Source organism: Bos mutus, chromosome 6, assembly GCF_027580195.1.
Source record: "Bos mutus isolate GX-2022 chromosome 6, NWIPB_WYAK_1.1, whole genome shotgun sequence".
In the NCBI taxonomy this organism is placed as follows: domain Eukaryota; kingdom Metazoa; phylum Chordata; class Mammalia; order Artiodactyla; family Bovidae; genus Bos; species Bos mutus.
The window spans coordinates 19,594,291-19,611,799 of NC_091622.1; the positions used below are offsets into that span (position 1 = coordinate 19,594,291).

A 17,509-nucleotide genomic window follows, 5' to 3' on the forward strand; every position below is an offset into this window, starting at 1 on the left:
CTAAATTTAAAAAAAAAAAAAAAAAACCCTTTTACATCAAAGGTCACCTTGATCTACACTGGTTTTCCCTGATTTTTAGACCACTTCATCTGTTATTTCTGAGAAGAGTCTTTTGCTAAGAAATGTAAACTACTGGGGAAGAGGCTTAATAACTGATGTTAGAACAACTGACTTGCCATCTTTTTATAATCTGGGGTACATGTTAAGATGCCAAACCCAGAATCCACAAAGTTGGATATATCTGGCCACTTAAATATGGCAAAAACAAATGAATAAGCCTTAAAGAAGGTTTTGACTTTTTAACCTTGGTCAATGTTAGAAGGCAAAAGACAAACTGAGAAAATCAGCTGCCACATATAGATAAAAGGAGGTTTTATAAAACAATAAGAAAAAGACAAGCCATAATTTTTTTCAAAAGGGCAAAAGATCTGGATATGAATAAGGATTAAAAAGAAGCAGCAGATGAATATATACTTGTCAGAAGAAACCAAAGGTACCTGGTCTTCACTGTTGTTTATAAACCAATAATGCTCAGCTGTAAAGATGATGCAGCCGCATACCAGCTCAAGCAATGTGTGTGGCAATGAAAATTAGAACACTGTCAACTTTTTGGTTTTAAGTTGGCAATTTTTATCAAAATCCTAAGCATGCATATCCTTTGACTTAGCAATTCCACTCCTAAGAATTTATTCCAAGCAGATAAGGTGACAATACCCAAAACATGTGTGTTTCAGCATCAGTAATAGTAGAAAAACATTGAGAAGTGTTAGTGGTCATGAAAATAGGTCCAACAGACTGCTGAATGTAACAAGCATATTACAAAATAGCATGTGTGGTTCTGATTATGTTTATCTATAAAATATATGTGAGTGTTTTGATATGCAAGTATCCAAACTGATGTCTGAAAGGATGTTTCCAACCATGTAAATAGTGATTATCATTGAGTCATGGAATTCCTGATCATTTTTACATTCTGGTTTATGTTTTTGCATATTGTTTGAATTGCATGTGAGGACCACTTACCACCTTAGTGATTTAACATATATGTAAGAGAAAATTCTTGTACCTTTATTCTAATTCCCTGAAAAGATCTTGAATAAAGAGGAGGAGAAACATTAACTTATAAACACCTCTATTTTTGTCTTAGGCCAGTTCTGCCTAAGAGAAAATTGTTACCCTACATTCAAGTTCATTTCTATGCTTCATTTTACTTAGCTAATAGGCATAATTCAATTGAGCTCTCAACATAGGGGAGGAAAAAAAACCCACATAGTTTTCTCTTCTGAAAACTTGACCATCTTTAGATCAAATTAAGTGCTTTGTTCTTAAACTGCTTAAAAACTCAACCACTCAGAGTTTGTTGGCAGTTCCATGGGCATTCAAGAAAGAACACATAGAAATTTCAAAGTGGCAAAAACTGAATTTCCATTTCCGCATATCTTAGAATACAGTTTCCCTGATGCTGGGTGTCCCTGTGCTGACAGAAGTCTGAGTCTGGTGATGACTTCTGCTGTCTTGAACCCAGGGCTTCAGGGGAAGGGCCCATTGCTCCTGCCATCGCAGCGATAGAGGATAAGGATCCTCGGATACACTTGGGTTCTGTGATTTCCCGGTTCTGGTGATCCTATTTAGGATGGGGCTGGAGGGACCCTCAAAGTTGCATTTACCTGTTTATTTCTCAAGGGCTGAACCACTTCTCGAACGCACAGCTCTAGATCATTGAGATAGTCCTTTTCCGTCTGTATCAGCTCCTTGATGATTTTCGCACGCTTTGCCATCATTCTCTGAATCTGATGCTCATCCTCCTGAGTTAGGGTCTCAGCTGTGGAACACCCAGCCTGTGGCGTCATCTTTTCTGTTAAATGAAAATGTGTATTAATACACCTGAGACATTCTGTTAGGATTTCTTGTTCATTTGTTACAAACATCCATCACTGCAGAATTGTTGTTAGCAAGGAAGAAGGCTTAGGTGTCTTCACCTGTGTTCTTGGAAAGTGATGTGTAGATGTTCTCCTTCAGGCTGGAATGCTGTGAAACTGTGAGCAGGAGTGGCGTTTCAGAAAGAATATCTCTAACAAGTCAGTTAAAAAATACTTGACATGTCTCGTCTTTAAAATACCCCATTGCTATTATAATAGATTATAAACCTGATCTTCAGCTAGAGGTAAAAATGTATAAAATCCTAGTATGGAACTTCTCGACACATTTCCTTTTAAATCAAGGGAAGATTTTTTAATTTGCGAATGGAACACTTTCCAATTTTGTATCTATTAAAAATAATTGTCCCTCATTCTAAGTAGGTGGTATGCAAATCTCCATAATATGGAAAATAATTACATGTGATTGAGATTTGTCTTTCAGTTCACAATCAGAATCCATGAGGAGTGAGGCAGTGGTAGGTTAAATACATTTCAACCAAGATTTCTTATGCCTCATCTTCAATACTATGCATATCTTGTTATTGCAAAATTTTTGAACTGCCAAATGGAAATATTTGATAAAAAAATCACAGTGCTCAGGAGATGTTGAAATAAGTGGGAAGGCTCACATGTAGCCAGGGTTTTATAGAAGATATAATGTGAGCAAGCTAAATATCTTCAAGGATGAGTTTCCCACAGTGATGTAAAATTTTGGAAGCCACAAACTAGGTCACAGATGAAATCAGAGCAGTGATAGATAGTGGGGCAGCGAGTATGTGTGTCTGTAAATGAATTCACTTCAGACTTGAAGTCATTACAAACTTAATTTTCATCATAGTCTCTGTAGTTGCAGAAGTAACTTTATTTCCTTTAAAACCAATATGATTCTAGTAACTGAAAAGTAAGACCTTTTTAGGGCTTCCCAGGTGGCATTAGTGGTAAAGAACCTGCCTCCCAATGCAGGAAACTTAAAGAGATATGGGTTTGATCCTTGGGTGGGGAAGATTCCCTGCATGGCAACCCACTTCAGTGTTCTTTGCCTGGAGAATCTCATGGACAGAGGAGCCTAGTGGGCTATGGCCCATAGAGTTGCAGGATCTTCTCTTGGCTGACTCCAGAAAGAGCCAAGACAACTGAAGAAATATAATAGCAGAGCTAATGATTCCATGTAAAGAGAGACTGCCCCAAGAATGTGAAGAGACACAAGAAGTATTGAGCACTCCTTTCTCTCTTGCTCAGTAATTTCAGGAGTCCAGGCAGAGGCTGGAATGATGCTGTGAAGGTAATTCCATCATTAGTTTGAAAGGTGTACTAGTTTGGTTTTTGAACAATCCTGACTTGAAGGTGAATATGCTTCTGGGTCATTTGCCTGGAAACTATTCTTCCTTCCTCAGGAAAGAAGGATTTGACAAATACCATCTAAGAGCACATGGTTTTACAAAGCTTGGGCCATTCAGTGCTAGAGAAATAATCTATATCAGTTATTGAAGGAGAGAATCGTGGAAGGAGCTTTCATATCTTGAAGCAAATTTTGAGAATTTGGGGGTGCTTGATAATTTATAGTACTCTTATTGGAAGGTATAAAAATCTTGTCTTTCAGCACCCCAGATTCGAAGGAAAAGTTATAGTGAGATGTCAGTATTGTAAACTATTTTGGATATAAAAGAGGAGGGCAGGGCTGGAGGTGAGGAGATATGCAGTGAGCAGATTGTATTTGTAACCTGATCTTGTGACCTGTGTGAGCCTCCTTTTGACTGATCCTTTTAAAAGCTGGGGGGTTGGAAGTCAAAGGGCAATGGGGAATAATGGGGGTTCAAATAATCTGTCAGTTTTGGGGGACTAGCAAAGAGAAGGGAGTCTTTTCTGATTTTTGGCCAAGAAATATTCTAAAAATACATTCTCAGGTTTTTGTTAGTTCTCAATTCTGGAACTCAATTACTACATCAATTACTACTCAATTACTACTTCAATTTAATTTACTTTACCAATTTCTCCAGTTGCTGCACTTTAAATGTACAATCCTAGATTTATTAATGAAAAATTATATGTTCTAATCCTGCACAGTATCTTGTTCAGAACCAAGTTAGGAGGTCACAGTGGTGGAAATAGTGTTAGTCAAGATATTTAACTTCAGAAACTTTTCTGTTCAGGTATAAAAACCTTCTGAGAGAATTCAGAGTGGCGTGATCTTGTGAGCTATCTTGTTTGCTCTTTTGACTCAAGTTTATTGTGGGAACAAAGACTTACATCATTTTCCCATCCAGTCTCTAAACACGTTCTACGTCTGCATTTCTTAAACCAACAAACTCTTCATGATACACTGTGAGCACAAGCTTTGTTGTTATAAGGTCCTTCTTGACCTTTAAAACTTTTATCTTTTAGTTATACAGTGTTTTTACATATACTGTGTTTTTATATAAAACTATTTGTAACACATGAATACAACCAACATAGATTACCAAGTCAGCAGTCAGCTATGATCATCTTTTATTTCTAGATAAAGCCACAGAGGAGCTGAATGTTTAGGAAAGAAGGAAAAATAAAACTTCCAAAATGACTATTTTCCAGGAGCTAGCATAAACTAACGGAGATGACAATGGCACCCCACTCCAGTACTTTTGCCTGGAAAGTCCCATGGACGGAGGAGCCTGGTGGGCTGCAGTCCATGGGGTCACTAGAGTCGGACACGACTGAGCGACTTCCCTTTCACTTTTCACTTTCATTCATTGGAGAAGGAAATGGCAACCCACTCCAGTGTTCTTGCCTGGAGAATCCCAGGGACGGGGAAGCCTGGTGGGCTGCCGTCTATGGGGTCACACAGAGTCGGACACGCCTGAAGTGACTTAGCAGCAGCAGCAGCAGCATAAACTAAAAGATTGTGCCAAAACTAAAGGGAAATGGAAGCTAAAAGAACATTTAGATAGTCTTGAAACTTAAGCGGCAGACCAGTGGTTAAGACTTTTTGCCTTCCAGCACAGGGTGTACGGGTTCAATCCCTGCTTAGGGAGTTGGGATCCTTCATGTTTCGTGATGAAAGACCCAAACATAAAACAATAGAAGCAATATTGTAGCAAATTCAATAAAGACTTTAAAAATGGCCAACAGCAAAAAAAAAGAAAAAAATCAAAACTAAAAAACCCCATTTAGTTTGTTTTAACCAGAATATTGCTACCATGCATGAAAACTGTAACATGTAAATGATCCTCAACTCCAGCCTCTTTCTTTCACCCTCAAGTTTTATTTTTCCAGCAGTGATGATGAATTTTCACTATTCTAGCCACAAATTTCATGAGGAACATATGTGGAAATTCTTGGCCAAGGAAGTTTATGTAAAAGGATTTTGCAGCAGTTTGGGGAAAAGATAATCAGACTTAAGATCAGCTTTGCCACTCTTCACAGAGAAAACTTGGTGGATAAAAAAAATAGTTAACCTTACACAGCCTCAGTTTCTTCATCTGTAAACTAGGAGCGAAAACCATCACATTAAATGAGCAACTGTATATGGAAGTTCCATAGGGTCTTTAAAACCATATAAATGTTAGTTATTTCCAGACACGGGAATAATAGGCTTCCTTTTTCTCTACTCTTGACCTTTTCCACCACCTAGGGCAAATAACGATCTCATTATTTTATAGTTATCAACTTGGCAAGAAAAATGTATGACTTGAAGTGGGTGGACAGCTATGTTCAGATGGGAGAGAAGGAGAAATAGGGGCATAGCTCGCGGAGGAAATTGAGACTAGAGCTGACGTTTGGAATCCTGCATAGCTTTCCTGGGCTAGCTGTGTGCGTGGGGAGAACCCTCATCTTTTTGAGGGGTGAAAAAGCCCCCAAAGGTTGCTTGTGTGGGGCGTGGTTGAGGAGGTTGATGACAGTCTTCACTGATAGCCCATGTTTTGCTTAGAGTTTGTGTGCGCTCTTTCTGCTTTGCTATTGTTGCTGTTGCTATTGCTGCTGCTGTTATCGGGGTGATTTGAAGGAGAGGTAAGTAGTTTTTTCAAGCTATAAAATTATATTTTTGAGGTTAAGTGCCTAGACTTTGTGTCAGACTTCCTGAGTTCAAATTCCACCTCTAACATTAGATATGTGACCTTGAACAAGTTATTTAACTCTCTGTGCACCAGTCTCCTCATCTGTAAGTTAAGTGATTGTAGAAGATGAAATGAGTTAATGTTTGTTAAGTACAATAGTGTCTTTAAAATAGTAGATACTCTGTAAATGTTTGCTATTATTATTAGAGGCAATTCCTGTTTATTAGCTATAATATAGTTTTCCCTGTATTTTTAGCTGTATTCTAATTTACTGTGTAACCTTCTCAAAATATTTTCATGCACATGTAAATGTACATACAGAAGTTACAATAGATATTTTTTGGTGAGCATATTATATGTGTGTATATATGTATATATACACACATATATACATGTATATACATTTATCTTTATTCTTTACAATAACAGTATGATCATCAGACACTGCCATTTATTTGCCTGAGCAATATTTAGTCTCCCACTTTTTAAAAATAAATTGAACTCTGAATAGATAAAAATGTTTACTTCTTAGATTGTTTTTCAAACTATGTCTCATTTATGGCAAATAAGATGTTAAGCAGAAATCTCTGAGAGTGGTTTCGGGAGTTTTTAAAAAGCAAATTTGGCTGGGATTCTGCTTCTTCCATCCTCCACCCCTTATGGTTCTTGCCTTCTTTTTATTGTCTGGAATGTGAATGTGAATCCTGGAGGGGCGGCAGCCATGATGGAACATGAAGTACTAGTCACAAAGATTAAAGCTATACACAATGGACAGCAGTGTGTGGAAAGATGTGAAGTATCTCTTTACTCCTAGACTTCTTGTATGAGACACATAAATATCCATGTGTTAGGTCACATTTTTTTCTGTTCTTTTTATTCCTATGAGATAGATATTTTGATATCTAGAAATTCGAGTGCTGCAAATAATGCAACCTATGTGAAACTGATCTAGCAGGGGAGGAAGGTTATCAGGGGGACATTTGTAGTCTGGAGAGTTGGTTACCATTAAAATCTAGTGGCAAAGTATTTGGTAAATGTATATTTCTGCATACCAAGACACATAATTAGGGAATTGGTAGAAAATCAAAATGTTAGCATGTTTTGATTCTTCCTTGTCACTTTCAACAAAAGCTTACCAATGAGATATGAGCTCAGACCACAGCTAGCCAATCTACAAAAACAGATGGATGAAAACACCCAAAAAAGATATTCTGCTGGTGGCCTATAATTTAAATAGCCTGAGAGTCCCAAAATTGATTGAAAATGCCAACCACTGCCATTCTTAAAGGAAAGCCCAGGAGAAGATGAGAGTGATGTCTCAGGGCTGCTGCTTCCATGAAGAGTACTCTGCCATTACAGAGAGGGAAAAGCATACCAGCCTGGATAAATTTTAATGGTGTCTGAGAGATGGCCAGAGGCCATCAGGCTAGGGAAATTCTATTAATGCCAGATCCCACCTTCTTGGGCCTCATCCCTGAGTCTGATTCATGGTTCTCTGCTAATACCCTGCTGCACTTCTGAATGGAGAGACTTCTGGGTTTTGGAAAGTATCTCTGGGCATTAGTGGTCCTGACTTACCTCTTAATTATTGATATACTTTCTCCTGGTTTCTATAATCTGGATTCTTGCTCACTGTAATAGGCAGAAAATGGCCTTTCAAGGATGTCCACATCTTTGTCCTCGTAACTTGTGAGTATGTCACCTCACCCGGCAAAGGAGGCTTTGCTGATGTGACTAAGGTTACAGACTTTGAGATGGGGAAGTTATCCTGGATTCTCCTGGTGGACCCAATCTAATCACATTCAGCATTCAAAGAAGAAGAGAGCAGAGGATAGGTGAAGACTGTGAGGGACTTAACTCACCATTGCTGGTTTTTGAAGAGAGAGGAAGAGGGCCTAAGGGCCAAGGAACGTGAGTGGCCTTCAGAAGGTGAGAACAGGCCACCAGGAAATAGGAACCAACAATCTGAAGAGTGAGGAATGGCTTTCCCTCTCAAACCTCCAGAAAGGAGCATGGCTCTATTGACACCTTGCTTTCAGCTGTGAGACTAGTAAGCAGAGACTCTGGACTTCTAACCTGCAGAAGCTGAGACAATACGTTTGTGATAAACTACTGTATTTGTGGTGATTTGTTACAGAGGTGATAGGAAACCAGAATCCCTAAATAATCTGACCCCTGAGAGATCAGTCTCTGTTTAGACTACCCTTTTAAGAACATTGAACGACACGTTGTAAGATTCCTTCCAATTTTCCATGTTTATCACTGAGTCTTCCTGAGCTACTTGTCCAAGATTGCCTGCATCCCAGTAGCGTGAGCTTTGATAATGAAATAGACATGAGATTGTCAGTTAGATGTTTTCTGTCAATACAGTTTTTCATTTTTCCTCAATGTCTTGGTTTCCAGTATAGGCCATAAAAACCACCCTTGGACCATAGGTACAGAATTGGACAGAAATTTTCCATTTGAGAGACATCAACAATAAAGCAGAGAGTCCCTGTGATCTGATGAATTACTGTATTGAATTCATTGTAATAGTTTCCCAGAACAACCACACAACGGCCCCAGTGGCGCAGTGGCTTTGAAGGTTACAGCGATGACAACAGCAAAGAGAAGAAATGAACAACTATAGAGGAAAGGCACGCCGCTTCAGGTATATTCCACAGATCCTGAAAGTGAGTGAGTGAGTGAGTGAAGTCCCTCAGTCGTGTCCGACTCTTTGCGACCCCATGGACTGTAGTCTACCAGGCTCCTCCCTCCATGGGATTCTTCAGGCAAGGGTACTGGAGTCGGTTGCCATTTCCTTCTCCAGGGGATCTTCCCAACCCAGGGATCGAACCTGGGTCTCCCGCATTCCAGGCAGATGCTTTAACCTCTGAGCCACACAGATCGTGAAAAATGAATCCCGACTTGCTGGTAGAGACTCAGAGAGTTTACAAAACAACAGATAAAACATTTAAAACTATTTAAATGAATGAATAAGCCTTCATAAATGGTTAAGAAGTCCTCTGAGGTCTGGAGTAAACTTGAAGCTCAGACCAGGGAATTAAGTTTGGAGGCTGCAACTACCAATTACCCTGGAGACCTCTACAGACACTGGTGTCCTGGGAAGATGGGAACTCTGCGTGTTCACGATGAGGAGACAGGGCATGTTAGAGATGGGATCTGGGCGAGATCTCTGGGCAGGGGGGGAGCCTGTTTAGACAAACAGCATAAAGCCAGGAACAGAAAGGAAATACACCCAAGGAAAGGTGAACTGGTTCAATACAAATAATGCTCCAGTGGGAGAGACAGCAGTAAAAATTGTCTTATCCATGGCTTTGAGTAATGCTAGAAGAAAAAAAAAAAAAAAAGCGGGGGCAGGAAGGAATGTTCCCTAATAATTCCAGAACAGTAATTGCCTCTTATGTGGGTTTGGGGCCTGGATTCAATGACTGTTTAACAAATGATTAAGGGCCTATTATAAGCCTGAAAGTGTTCCAGCAGTTGAGGATACAGTAATTTTAAAAATATGTTTTTAAAAATCCGTTTTCTCATGGAGATAAATTTTAGTGGAGGAAGAAGAATATAAGTAAGTTATTTAGTATACAAAAGGTAGTAAGTGGTATGGAGGAAAATACAGCCATAAGGGAAGTACTCAAAAGGTATGAAATTTTAAAAAAGACAGCAGGGAAGTTCTCAAATTAAGCAAAGACTTGAAAGGGGACAAAGAGTAATGCATATATCTGACTCCTTCCTGGTCCTTGAACAGGGCATACACACTCTCACCTTAAAACTTTCCACTGGTTGGGTCCTCTGCTAAAAACTGTGTACCCTAGATACATGAATGACTGAAGTGGTAGGTGGCTGAGAGGGAGTAGGAGATACCGGAGGAGAGGGCAATTTTATAAGTATTTTAAACTTTTAAACATCTTTGTAGTGTTGCAGAAAATGTAAAGGCATTGATGTAATTTAGATATTTTTCAATTAAGAATACATGTCAAAATTTCGAGGCCAACTATTAAAATAATAAAAATACTATGTAAAGACATATTACCAACAAAGGGATAACAATTAGACTCGTAGCTGCCTTTACATCAGCATTGCCACAAACCGTGACATAGTAGAGTAATGCCTTTAGAGAGCTGAGAGAAAAATAACTGAAATAACTGTTGAGCTGCCTAGCAAAACCTTCTCAAAAATGACGGTAAAATAAGCACATTTTAGAAACATAAGATCTTAGTTTACCACCAAAAGAGCCTCATTAAAAGTAATTCTACATGTACCTTGCCCAGAAGGCTGGGAGCTTTCCAGGTGGCCTTTGTGTTACAGAACTTGCCTGCCAATGCAGGAGACATAAGAGATGTGGGTTGGATCCCTGGGTCAGGAAGATCCCCTGGAGGAGGGCATGGAAACCCTCTCCAGTATTGCCTGGAGAATCCCATGGACCGAGGAGCCTGGCGGGCTACAGTCCATGGGGTCCCAAAGAGTCGGACATGATAATAAAGTGACTTAGCATGCATGCGTGCACAGAGTGCTGAGCCACCAGAGAAGCCCACTGAGAGGGCAGATGGTCCCATAGGGGAGAAGGAAGTGCAAAAAGGAATAGGATATAAATAAACAGGGAAAGATAAATCATATGGAATATTAATCTAGAAAGAAGGAATCTGAATAGGTGGAGAGGTTATGTTAGAACAGTAACCAATGAAACTGATAAAACTGTCTTATCTTTCTAGTTCTGAAATATTTAATCACCTTTTATGTTTTACACATTGTAAAAAGGAGCACACCTAAACACATTATAGAGAAATTTTTAAACTCTAAGTATTAAGAGAAACTCTTATAAGATTCCTGAGAGAAAAAAATTCAGGTGAGAGTAGCACTTGAATTAAATTTCATATGTGTAACGGTGGATGCTAGAATTCACTGGAATCAGGTATAAAGGATTCTGAGAAGAAAAGATTTTGATTTTTGCCCCCTTGTTATGTATCATTTATGTGAAAAGGCCACTACTTTAAAGTACAGGAGAATCTGGCAAATAGCCACCCTTGTAGTCTCTCTGAAAACATTACTTTAGTAAGAGTACCAGTTAAGTGGAGATAGGACCCAAACATCTCAGTAGAGCAGGAGACGAAACGAGAGAGACTTCTTGTAGAGACTCACTCTCTCCAAACTCCCAACAAAAACATTCAACAAGTAATAGGATATTGCTAGTGGGCTCCCGTCTATGGGGTCGCACAGAGTCGGACATGACTGAAGTGACTTAGCAGCAGCAGCAGCAGAAAGTTTAGCAGTATCAGTACTTTGAGGCTAGGAGTTCTTTGGAGAGAGAAAAGATGGGCAAAAATGCTCACTCTTGTGTCTAGAGAGAAAACAAGGCCTTGGAGGAGTTTGGATCAAAGACCGGAGGCCTACAGCTCCTGCTGCTGCCCAAAAGGCTCTGATATAAGTCCAGAAAGGCAACCTAAGGTGAGCAAATAGAGCTAGTATTTTATCAAAGCAGAACTAATGCAAGAGATAAAAGAGAACATCAATAAGTATGAGGGTAATGAGACTGAAACAGATGCAAATAGAACAGACACACAAATGACCTTATGAGTATATTAATTTTTTTCTCAAAATTTAACGTTTATTATAGTAACTTCAAAAAAAAGAAAAAGAGTTTCAATGTCAGAAGCAAGTCATGTTTCAAAGACAAAATGGTTTGGATTTGGAGCACAAGACAATTTAAACAAAAGGGACCTTCTCCTCTTCAAAAAAGAGAAAAAAACTTTACAGGAGTTTAAAAAAATCACATAGAAAGGAAAGCTTATAAAAACGAGAACCTGATGTATAAACAGCATAACTGTTTCAAATATTATACTGGTGATGGAATGACCTTCAGAGTTACTATATCCTTGTATCTCGCAGGAACTTGGACTGTACATCATGTACCGCACACATAACTAATGCACTTTAGCTTGGCTTCTTTCTATCATGTTCCATATGTGTGCTACATCAAATTTCCTGGCAAAAATGTTATTTCAAGGTAATGTGTATAATAAAATGTTCTCTTGGTTTCATAACAATATTATTTCTCCTTTGACAATATCATTAGAATAATGCCCACATTGATTGATACTCACCTGCCAATTCAAATAGAAACATATGTTGTGGATAAAAATAGTCACACACACTTTCTCCCTCATAAAATATAAAGACTAAAGTGACTTCTCGGTGAAACTCAATATAAAACATCAAAAATATTACTGAAGAAGCAGGGGATAATCTTAAGACTCATTTCTTATTTAAATAATTTCAATAATAATATTTTCCTCTTATACAAAAATATATTCTTTTTCCCCCTATCATTGCAGCAAATATAGATAACATAAAATTCACCATGTCAACTAGTTTTTTCAAGGGCATAGTTCAGCAACATTAAGTGCATTCAGATTGTTGTATAACCATCACCACCATCCTTCTCCAGAAGTTTGTCATCTTCTCAAAGGGAAACCCACATCCATTAAACAGTAACTCCCTGTTTCCTCCTCCCCCAGCCACCATTCTACTTTTTGTCCAATGAATTTGGCTACTGTAGGTCCCTCATATAAGCAGACTCATAGAACTTTTTTTTATGAATGGTTTATTTCACTTAGCATAATGTCTTCAAGTTCATCTGTGTATAGTAGATGTCAGAATGGTCTTCCTTTCTTTAGGCAAGAATATCAAATGGGAAAAAGTCACTCTCTTCAGCAAGTAGTGCTGGGAAAGTTCCACAGTCACACGTAAATCAATGAAGTTAGAACACACCCTCACACCATGCCCCAAAATAAACTCAAGATGGCTTAAAGACTTAAATATAAGACAAGACACTCTAAAACTCCAAGAGAGAACACAGGCAAAACATTCTCTGACAAATCACACCAATGTTTTCTTAGGGTAGTCTCCCAAGGCAATAGAAACAAAAGCAAAAGATAAATGAGAGCTAACCAAACCTATAAGCTTTTGCATAGCAAAGGAAAACCATTAAAAAAATTTTGAAAGATAACCTACAGAATGGGAGAAAATATTTGCAAACGAGACAGACAAGGGCTTAGTATATGATCAGCTCCAAAATATACAATAAGCTCATACAACTCAAAAAAAAAAAAAAATCAGAAAATGGTCAGAAAACCTTAATAGACATTTCTTCAAAGAAGACATACAGATGGCCAGTAGGCATATGGAAAAATTGCTCAACTTTGCTAATTATTAGAGAAATGCAAATCAAAGCTACACTGACTATCACCTCTCACCAGTCACAATGACCATCATTAAAAAGTCTACAAATAACAAATGCTAAAGAAGGTGTGGAGAAAAAGAAACTCTCCTGCGATGTTGGTGGAAATGTAAGCTGGTACAGCCACTATGGAAAACAGTATGGAGATGCCTCAGAAAACTAAAAATAGAATTTCCATATGATCCAGCAATCCCACTCCTGTGAATATACCTGGACGGATCCATAAACCAAAAAGATACACACACCCCTATGTTCATAGCAGCACTATTCACAATAGCCAACACATGGAAACAAACTAAATGTCCACTGACAGATGGATGGATACAGAAAATGTGGTACATATATACAATGGAGCACTGCTGCTGCTGCTAAGTCGCTTCAGTCGTGTCCGACTCTGTGCGACCCCATAGACGGCAGCCCACCAGGCTCCCCCGTCTCTGGGATTCTCCTGGCAAGAATAGTGGAGCGGGTGGCCATTTCCTTCTCCAATGCATGAAAGTGAAAAGTGAAAGTGAAGTCGCTCAGTTGTGTCTGACTCCTAGCGACCCCATGGACTGCAGCCTACCAGGCTCCTCCATCCATGGGATTCTCCAGGCAAGAGTACTGGGTGGGTTGCCATTGCCTTCTCCGAATGGAGCACTACTCAGCCATAAAAAATGAAATAATGCCATTTGCAGCAACATGAATGCAACTAGAAATTACCATACTAAGTGAAGTATGTCAGAAAGACAAAGATAAATACCATGTGACATCACTTATATGTGGTATCTAAAATATGTCATGAATGAACATACCTACAAAGCAGAAATAGACTCATAGACGTAGACAACAGATTTGCAGTTGCCAAGAGGGAGTGGAAGAGATGGAGGGACTGGGAGTTTGGAGGTGGTAGATGCAAACTGTTACATTTATATACAGCACAGGAAACTATACTATGATAAACTGTAATGGAAAAGAATATAAAAAAAGAACATACATGTGTATAATTGAGTCACTTTGATATACTTCAGAGACTGGCATAACATTGTAAACCAAATATACTTCAATTTAAAAAATAATTGTCTTTCTTTTTAAGGTCAAATAATATTCCACTATAAGTATAGAGCATATTTTGTTCATATAATAGACGTTGTTGTTCAGTCACTCAGTTGTGTCTGACTCTTTGTGACCCCACGGACACTATCCTTCACTATCTCCTTGAGTTTACTCAGATTCATGTCTATTGAATTGATGATGCTATCCAACCGTCTCATCCTGTTGCTCCCTTCTCCTCTTGCCCTCAGTCTTTCCCAGCATCAGTATATTTTCTTAAAAAATATTTTTGATAGTAAAGCATTATACACTGTGACTGCAATTATACTAATTGTATTGTGATCACCTATAAGAGTAACAATTATCAAGTACCTGTTATATACCAATGAAAAATATATACTATATTTTATCTATATATAGATATATAGATATCTATATCTGTATCTATAATCTTCCTCACAATGCTGCAAATGGAGTATCACACTAATTTTTCAAATGAGGAAAACGAATGCAGTGGCTCACAGAGTATGCAGAAGTGATGGGATTCAAACCAGGCACGCTTAACTCTGAAGCCCAGGCTCTCTTCCCTCCTTAACCAGTCTGCTTATGCTGTGATCAGGGTATGCTGTGTTGTGTGCAATAAAATTGTGCTGGACAGGCACACACACAGTTCAATTCTGACTCTGCCACCCACTAGCTGTGTGACCTTGGCCAAGTCATTTGGACTCACTAAATTGCTTCCTCTGTAGAGGAAGAATAAGAACAATCGTGATAGCGGTGATAATGGACATGCGTGCTGAGTCACTCAGTTGTGTCCAACTCTTTGCAACACCATGGACTCAGCCCGCCAGGATCCTCTGTCCATGGGATCCTCCAGGCAAGAATACTGGAGTGGGTTGCCATTTCCTACTCCAGAGGATCTTCCCAAGCCAGGGATCCAACCTGTGTCTCGTGCAGCTCCTGTATTGCAGGCAGATTCTTTACCAGGAAGCCACCAGGAAGCCACCAGGAAGCCCCCAGTAATGATAATAAAACCTAACATTTCTGAGTACAGTCAGTCCTCTGTATCTGTGGGTTCTGAACCCATGGATTCAACCAACCAAGGATTGAAAAAAAAATTTTTTTTAATTCCAGAAAGTTTCAAAAAGCAAAACTTGAACTTGCTGAGTGCCCAGCAACTATTTACATGCCACTAACAATGTATTAGGTATTATGAGTAATCTAAAAATGATTAACAAATACTGGAGGATGTGTAAATATTATGCCATTTTATATGAGGGACTTGCACGTCTGTGGAGTTTGGTATCTGTGTGGGTCCTGGAATCAATTTCCCATGGATTCCAAGGGATGGTTACTTACTTTGTGCTAAATACTGAGCCTGTCCTGAATTAGCTCTTCAATCCTTACAAAAATACTACATAATGGATTTTTTTAAGTTCCATGAATATTTACTGAGTCTTTATTAACCAGACATTTTTCCAGGGGATGGGGGTCTCACATTGGTAAACAGAAAAGAGGAGGAGAAGGGGGAAAAGCTGGTGTTTACTATGGAAGTTGCTTTCTATTTCAACTATTCTATACAATGTCTCATCTTATTTATTAGTATATCATGAAGGTTTATTAGTAAATCATGAAGGTTTTAGACCACCTATGTTAGGCTAAGACAAAGTGAACTCCTTCATAGTTAATATTTCCTAAAAGCAAAATAAAAATGCCTATTTTTTTTCATGTGTTCAGATAATGCAGGGGAGTTAGTGCAAAGTGCATCCATCCAATCTTTCTAAAGATAATACACTGGAAACATTTTAATTCCCTTCCTTTTATTTCCATGTGAAGTACTTCCCAGGTGGCTCAGTGGTAAAGTATCTGCCTGCCAATGCAGGATATGTGGGTTTGATCCTTGGGTCGGGAGAGGATCCCTTGGAGGAGGAAGTTACAACCCACTCCAGTATTCATGCCTGGAAAATTCAATGGACATAGGAGCCTGGTAGGCTATAGTCCATAGGGTTGCAAAGAGTCAGACACAGCTGAGCACACACAAAGAAGTGAAACACAGGTTAAGGTTAAGGCCCAAGGTCACACCATAGTAAGTAGATTCAGACTGGAAACCTAGTCAGCCTGGTTTCTAAAGCTGCGTTTTGACCACTGCCCACTGCTAGGAGATTGTGAGAATCCAGATAAAGCAGGTCAGTTGCTTAACTCAGTGTCTAACACACAGAAACCTCTCAAAGAATGTTGGCCGTTATTTTCATGACCACGATTTACTTGTCATATTTCTATATCTGGTTCAGAATGGCTGCACCTGCTTTTCCTCCTTTTTTTCTCTCCTCAGAAATGTTCCAAGTGTGGGAGGGGTCATGGAGCAACCATCAGGAAACTAGTCTTCTTGGCTCTGGACCTGCTCTAGAAAAAAAAGCACAAAACAGCAAGATCTTTTGCAAAGTCTGTTCAATACCAGGCCATTTAATGTGCCCTCTTCCTATTCAGGCTGAATTCAAATGAGGTAGGGATAATAGTTCTTCTTTCTTGTTTAGTGTAGTATAAACCCTTGAATTTAAAAAAATCTGATTCTCTCTCATTTGTCCTAGAGCTAAATCACCAGTGCAAATAAGTTTCTCAGAAATTCACTGAAAATGTGCTTCTCAAGAAAGTTGAAAAGCAAGATGACTAAAATATGTCCTGCTAACATACACAGCTTTTTAATATTCTAGGTCTTTATTTATTTGGATTAAGGATCCTGCTGCTGCTGCTGTTGCTGCTGCTGCTAAGTTGCTTCAGTCGTGTCCGACTCTGTGCAACCCCATAGACGGCAGCCCACCAGGCTCCCCCATCCCTGGGATTCTCCAGGCAAGAACACTGGAGTGGGTTGCCATTTCCTTCTCCAATGCATGAAGGTGAAAAGGGAAAGTGAAGTTGCTCAGTCGTGTCCGACTCTTAGCGACCCCATGCACTGCAGCCTACCAGGCTCCTCCGTCCATGGGATTTTCCAGGCAAGAGTACTGGAGTGGGGTGCCATTGCCTTCTCCAATTAAGGACCCTAGCTGCTATTATTTATCAATGGCTACCAATAAATGATCATGGATTTTTATTTCCATTATGATGTGGAAATCTCATTTATCACTTAAGGAAGTTTGGAGCTAATATTTTAATACACAAAGCTTAAAGTTTTACTTAAAGTCTTGCTTACCAACATCTGCCCTCACACCCATTTCATGCCCCCAAGACCAGACCAGGCAAGTATACATACACCATGCAACTCTTACTTATTATGTAATTCACAGAGTCATTTG

General features: G+C 39.0%; 1 protein-coding gene across 1 annotated transcript in view; it reads right to left on the reverse strand.

The window, feature by feature from the left end:
- ARHGEF38 (Rho guanine nucleotide exchange factor 38) overlaps window positions 1-17,509 on the reverse strand; it is a 153,015-nt gene that overhangs the window by 101,763 nt on the left and 33,743 nt on the right. Inside the window, exon 2 of the mRNA XM_005907719.2 lies at window positions 1,668-1,855. Coding sequence (XP_005907781.2) covers window positions 1,668-1,855 — 188 coding nt within the window. The remainder of the gene's footprint in view (window positions 1-1,667; window positions 1,856-17,509) is intronic.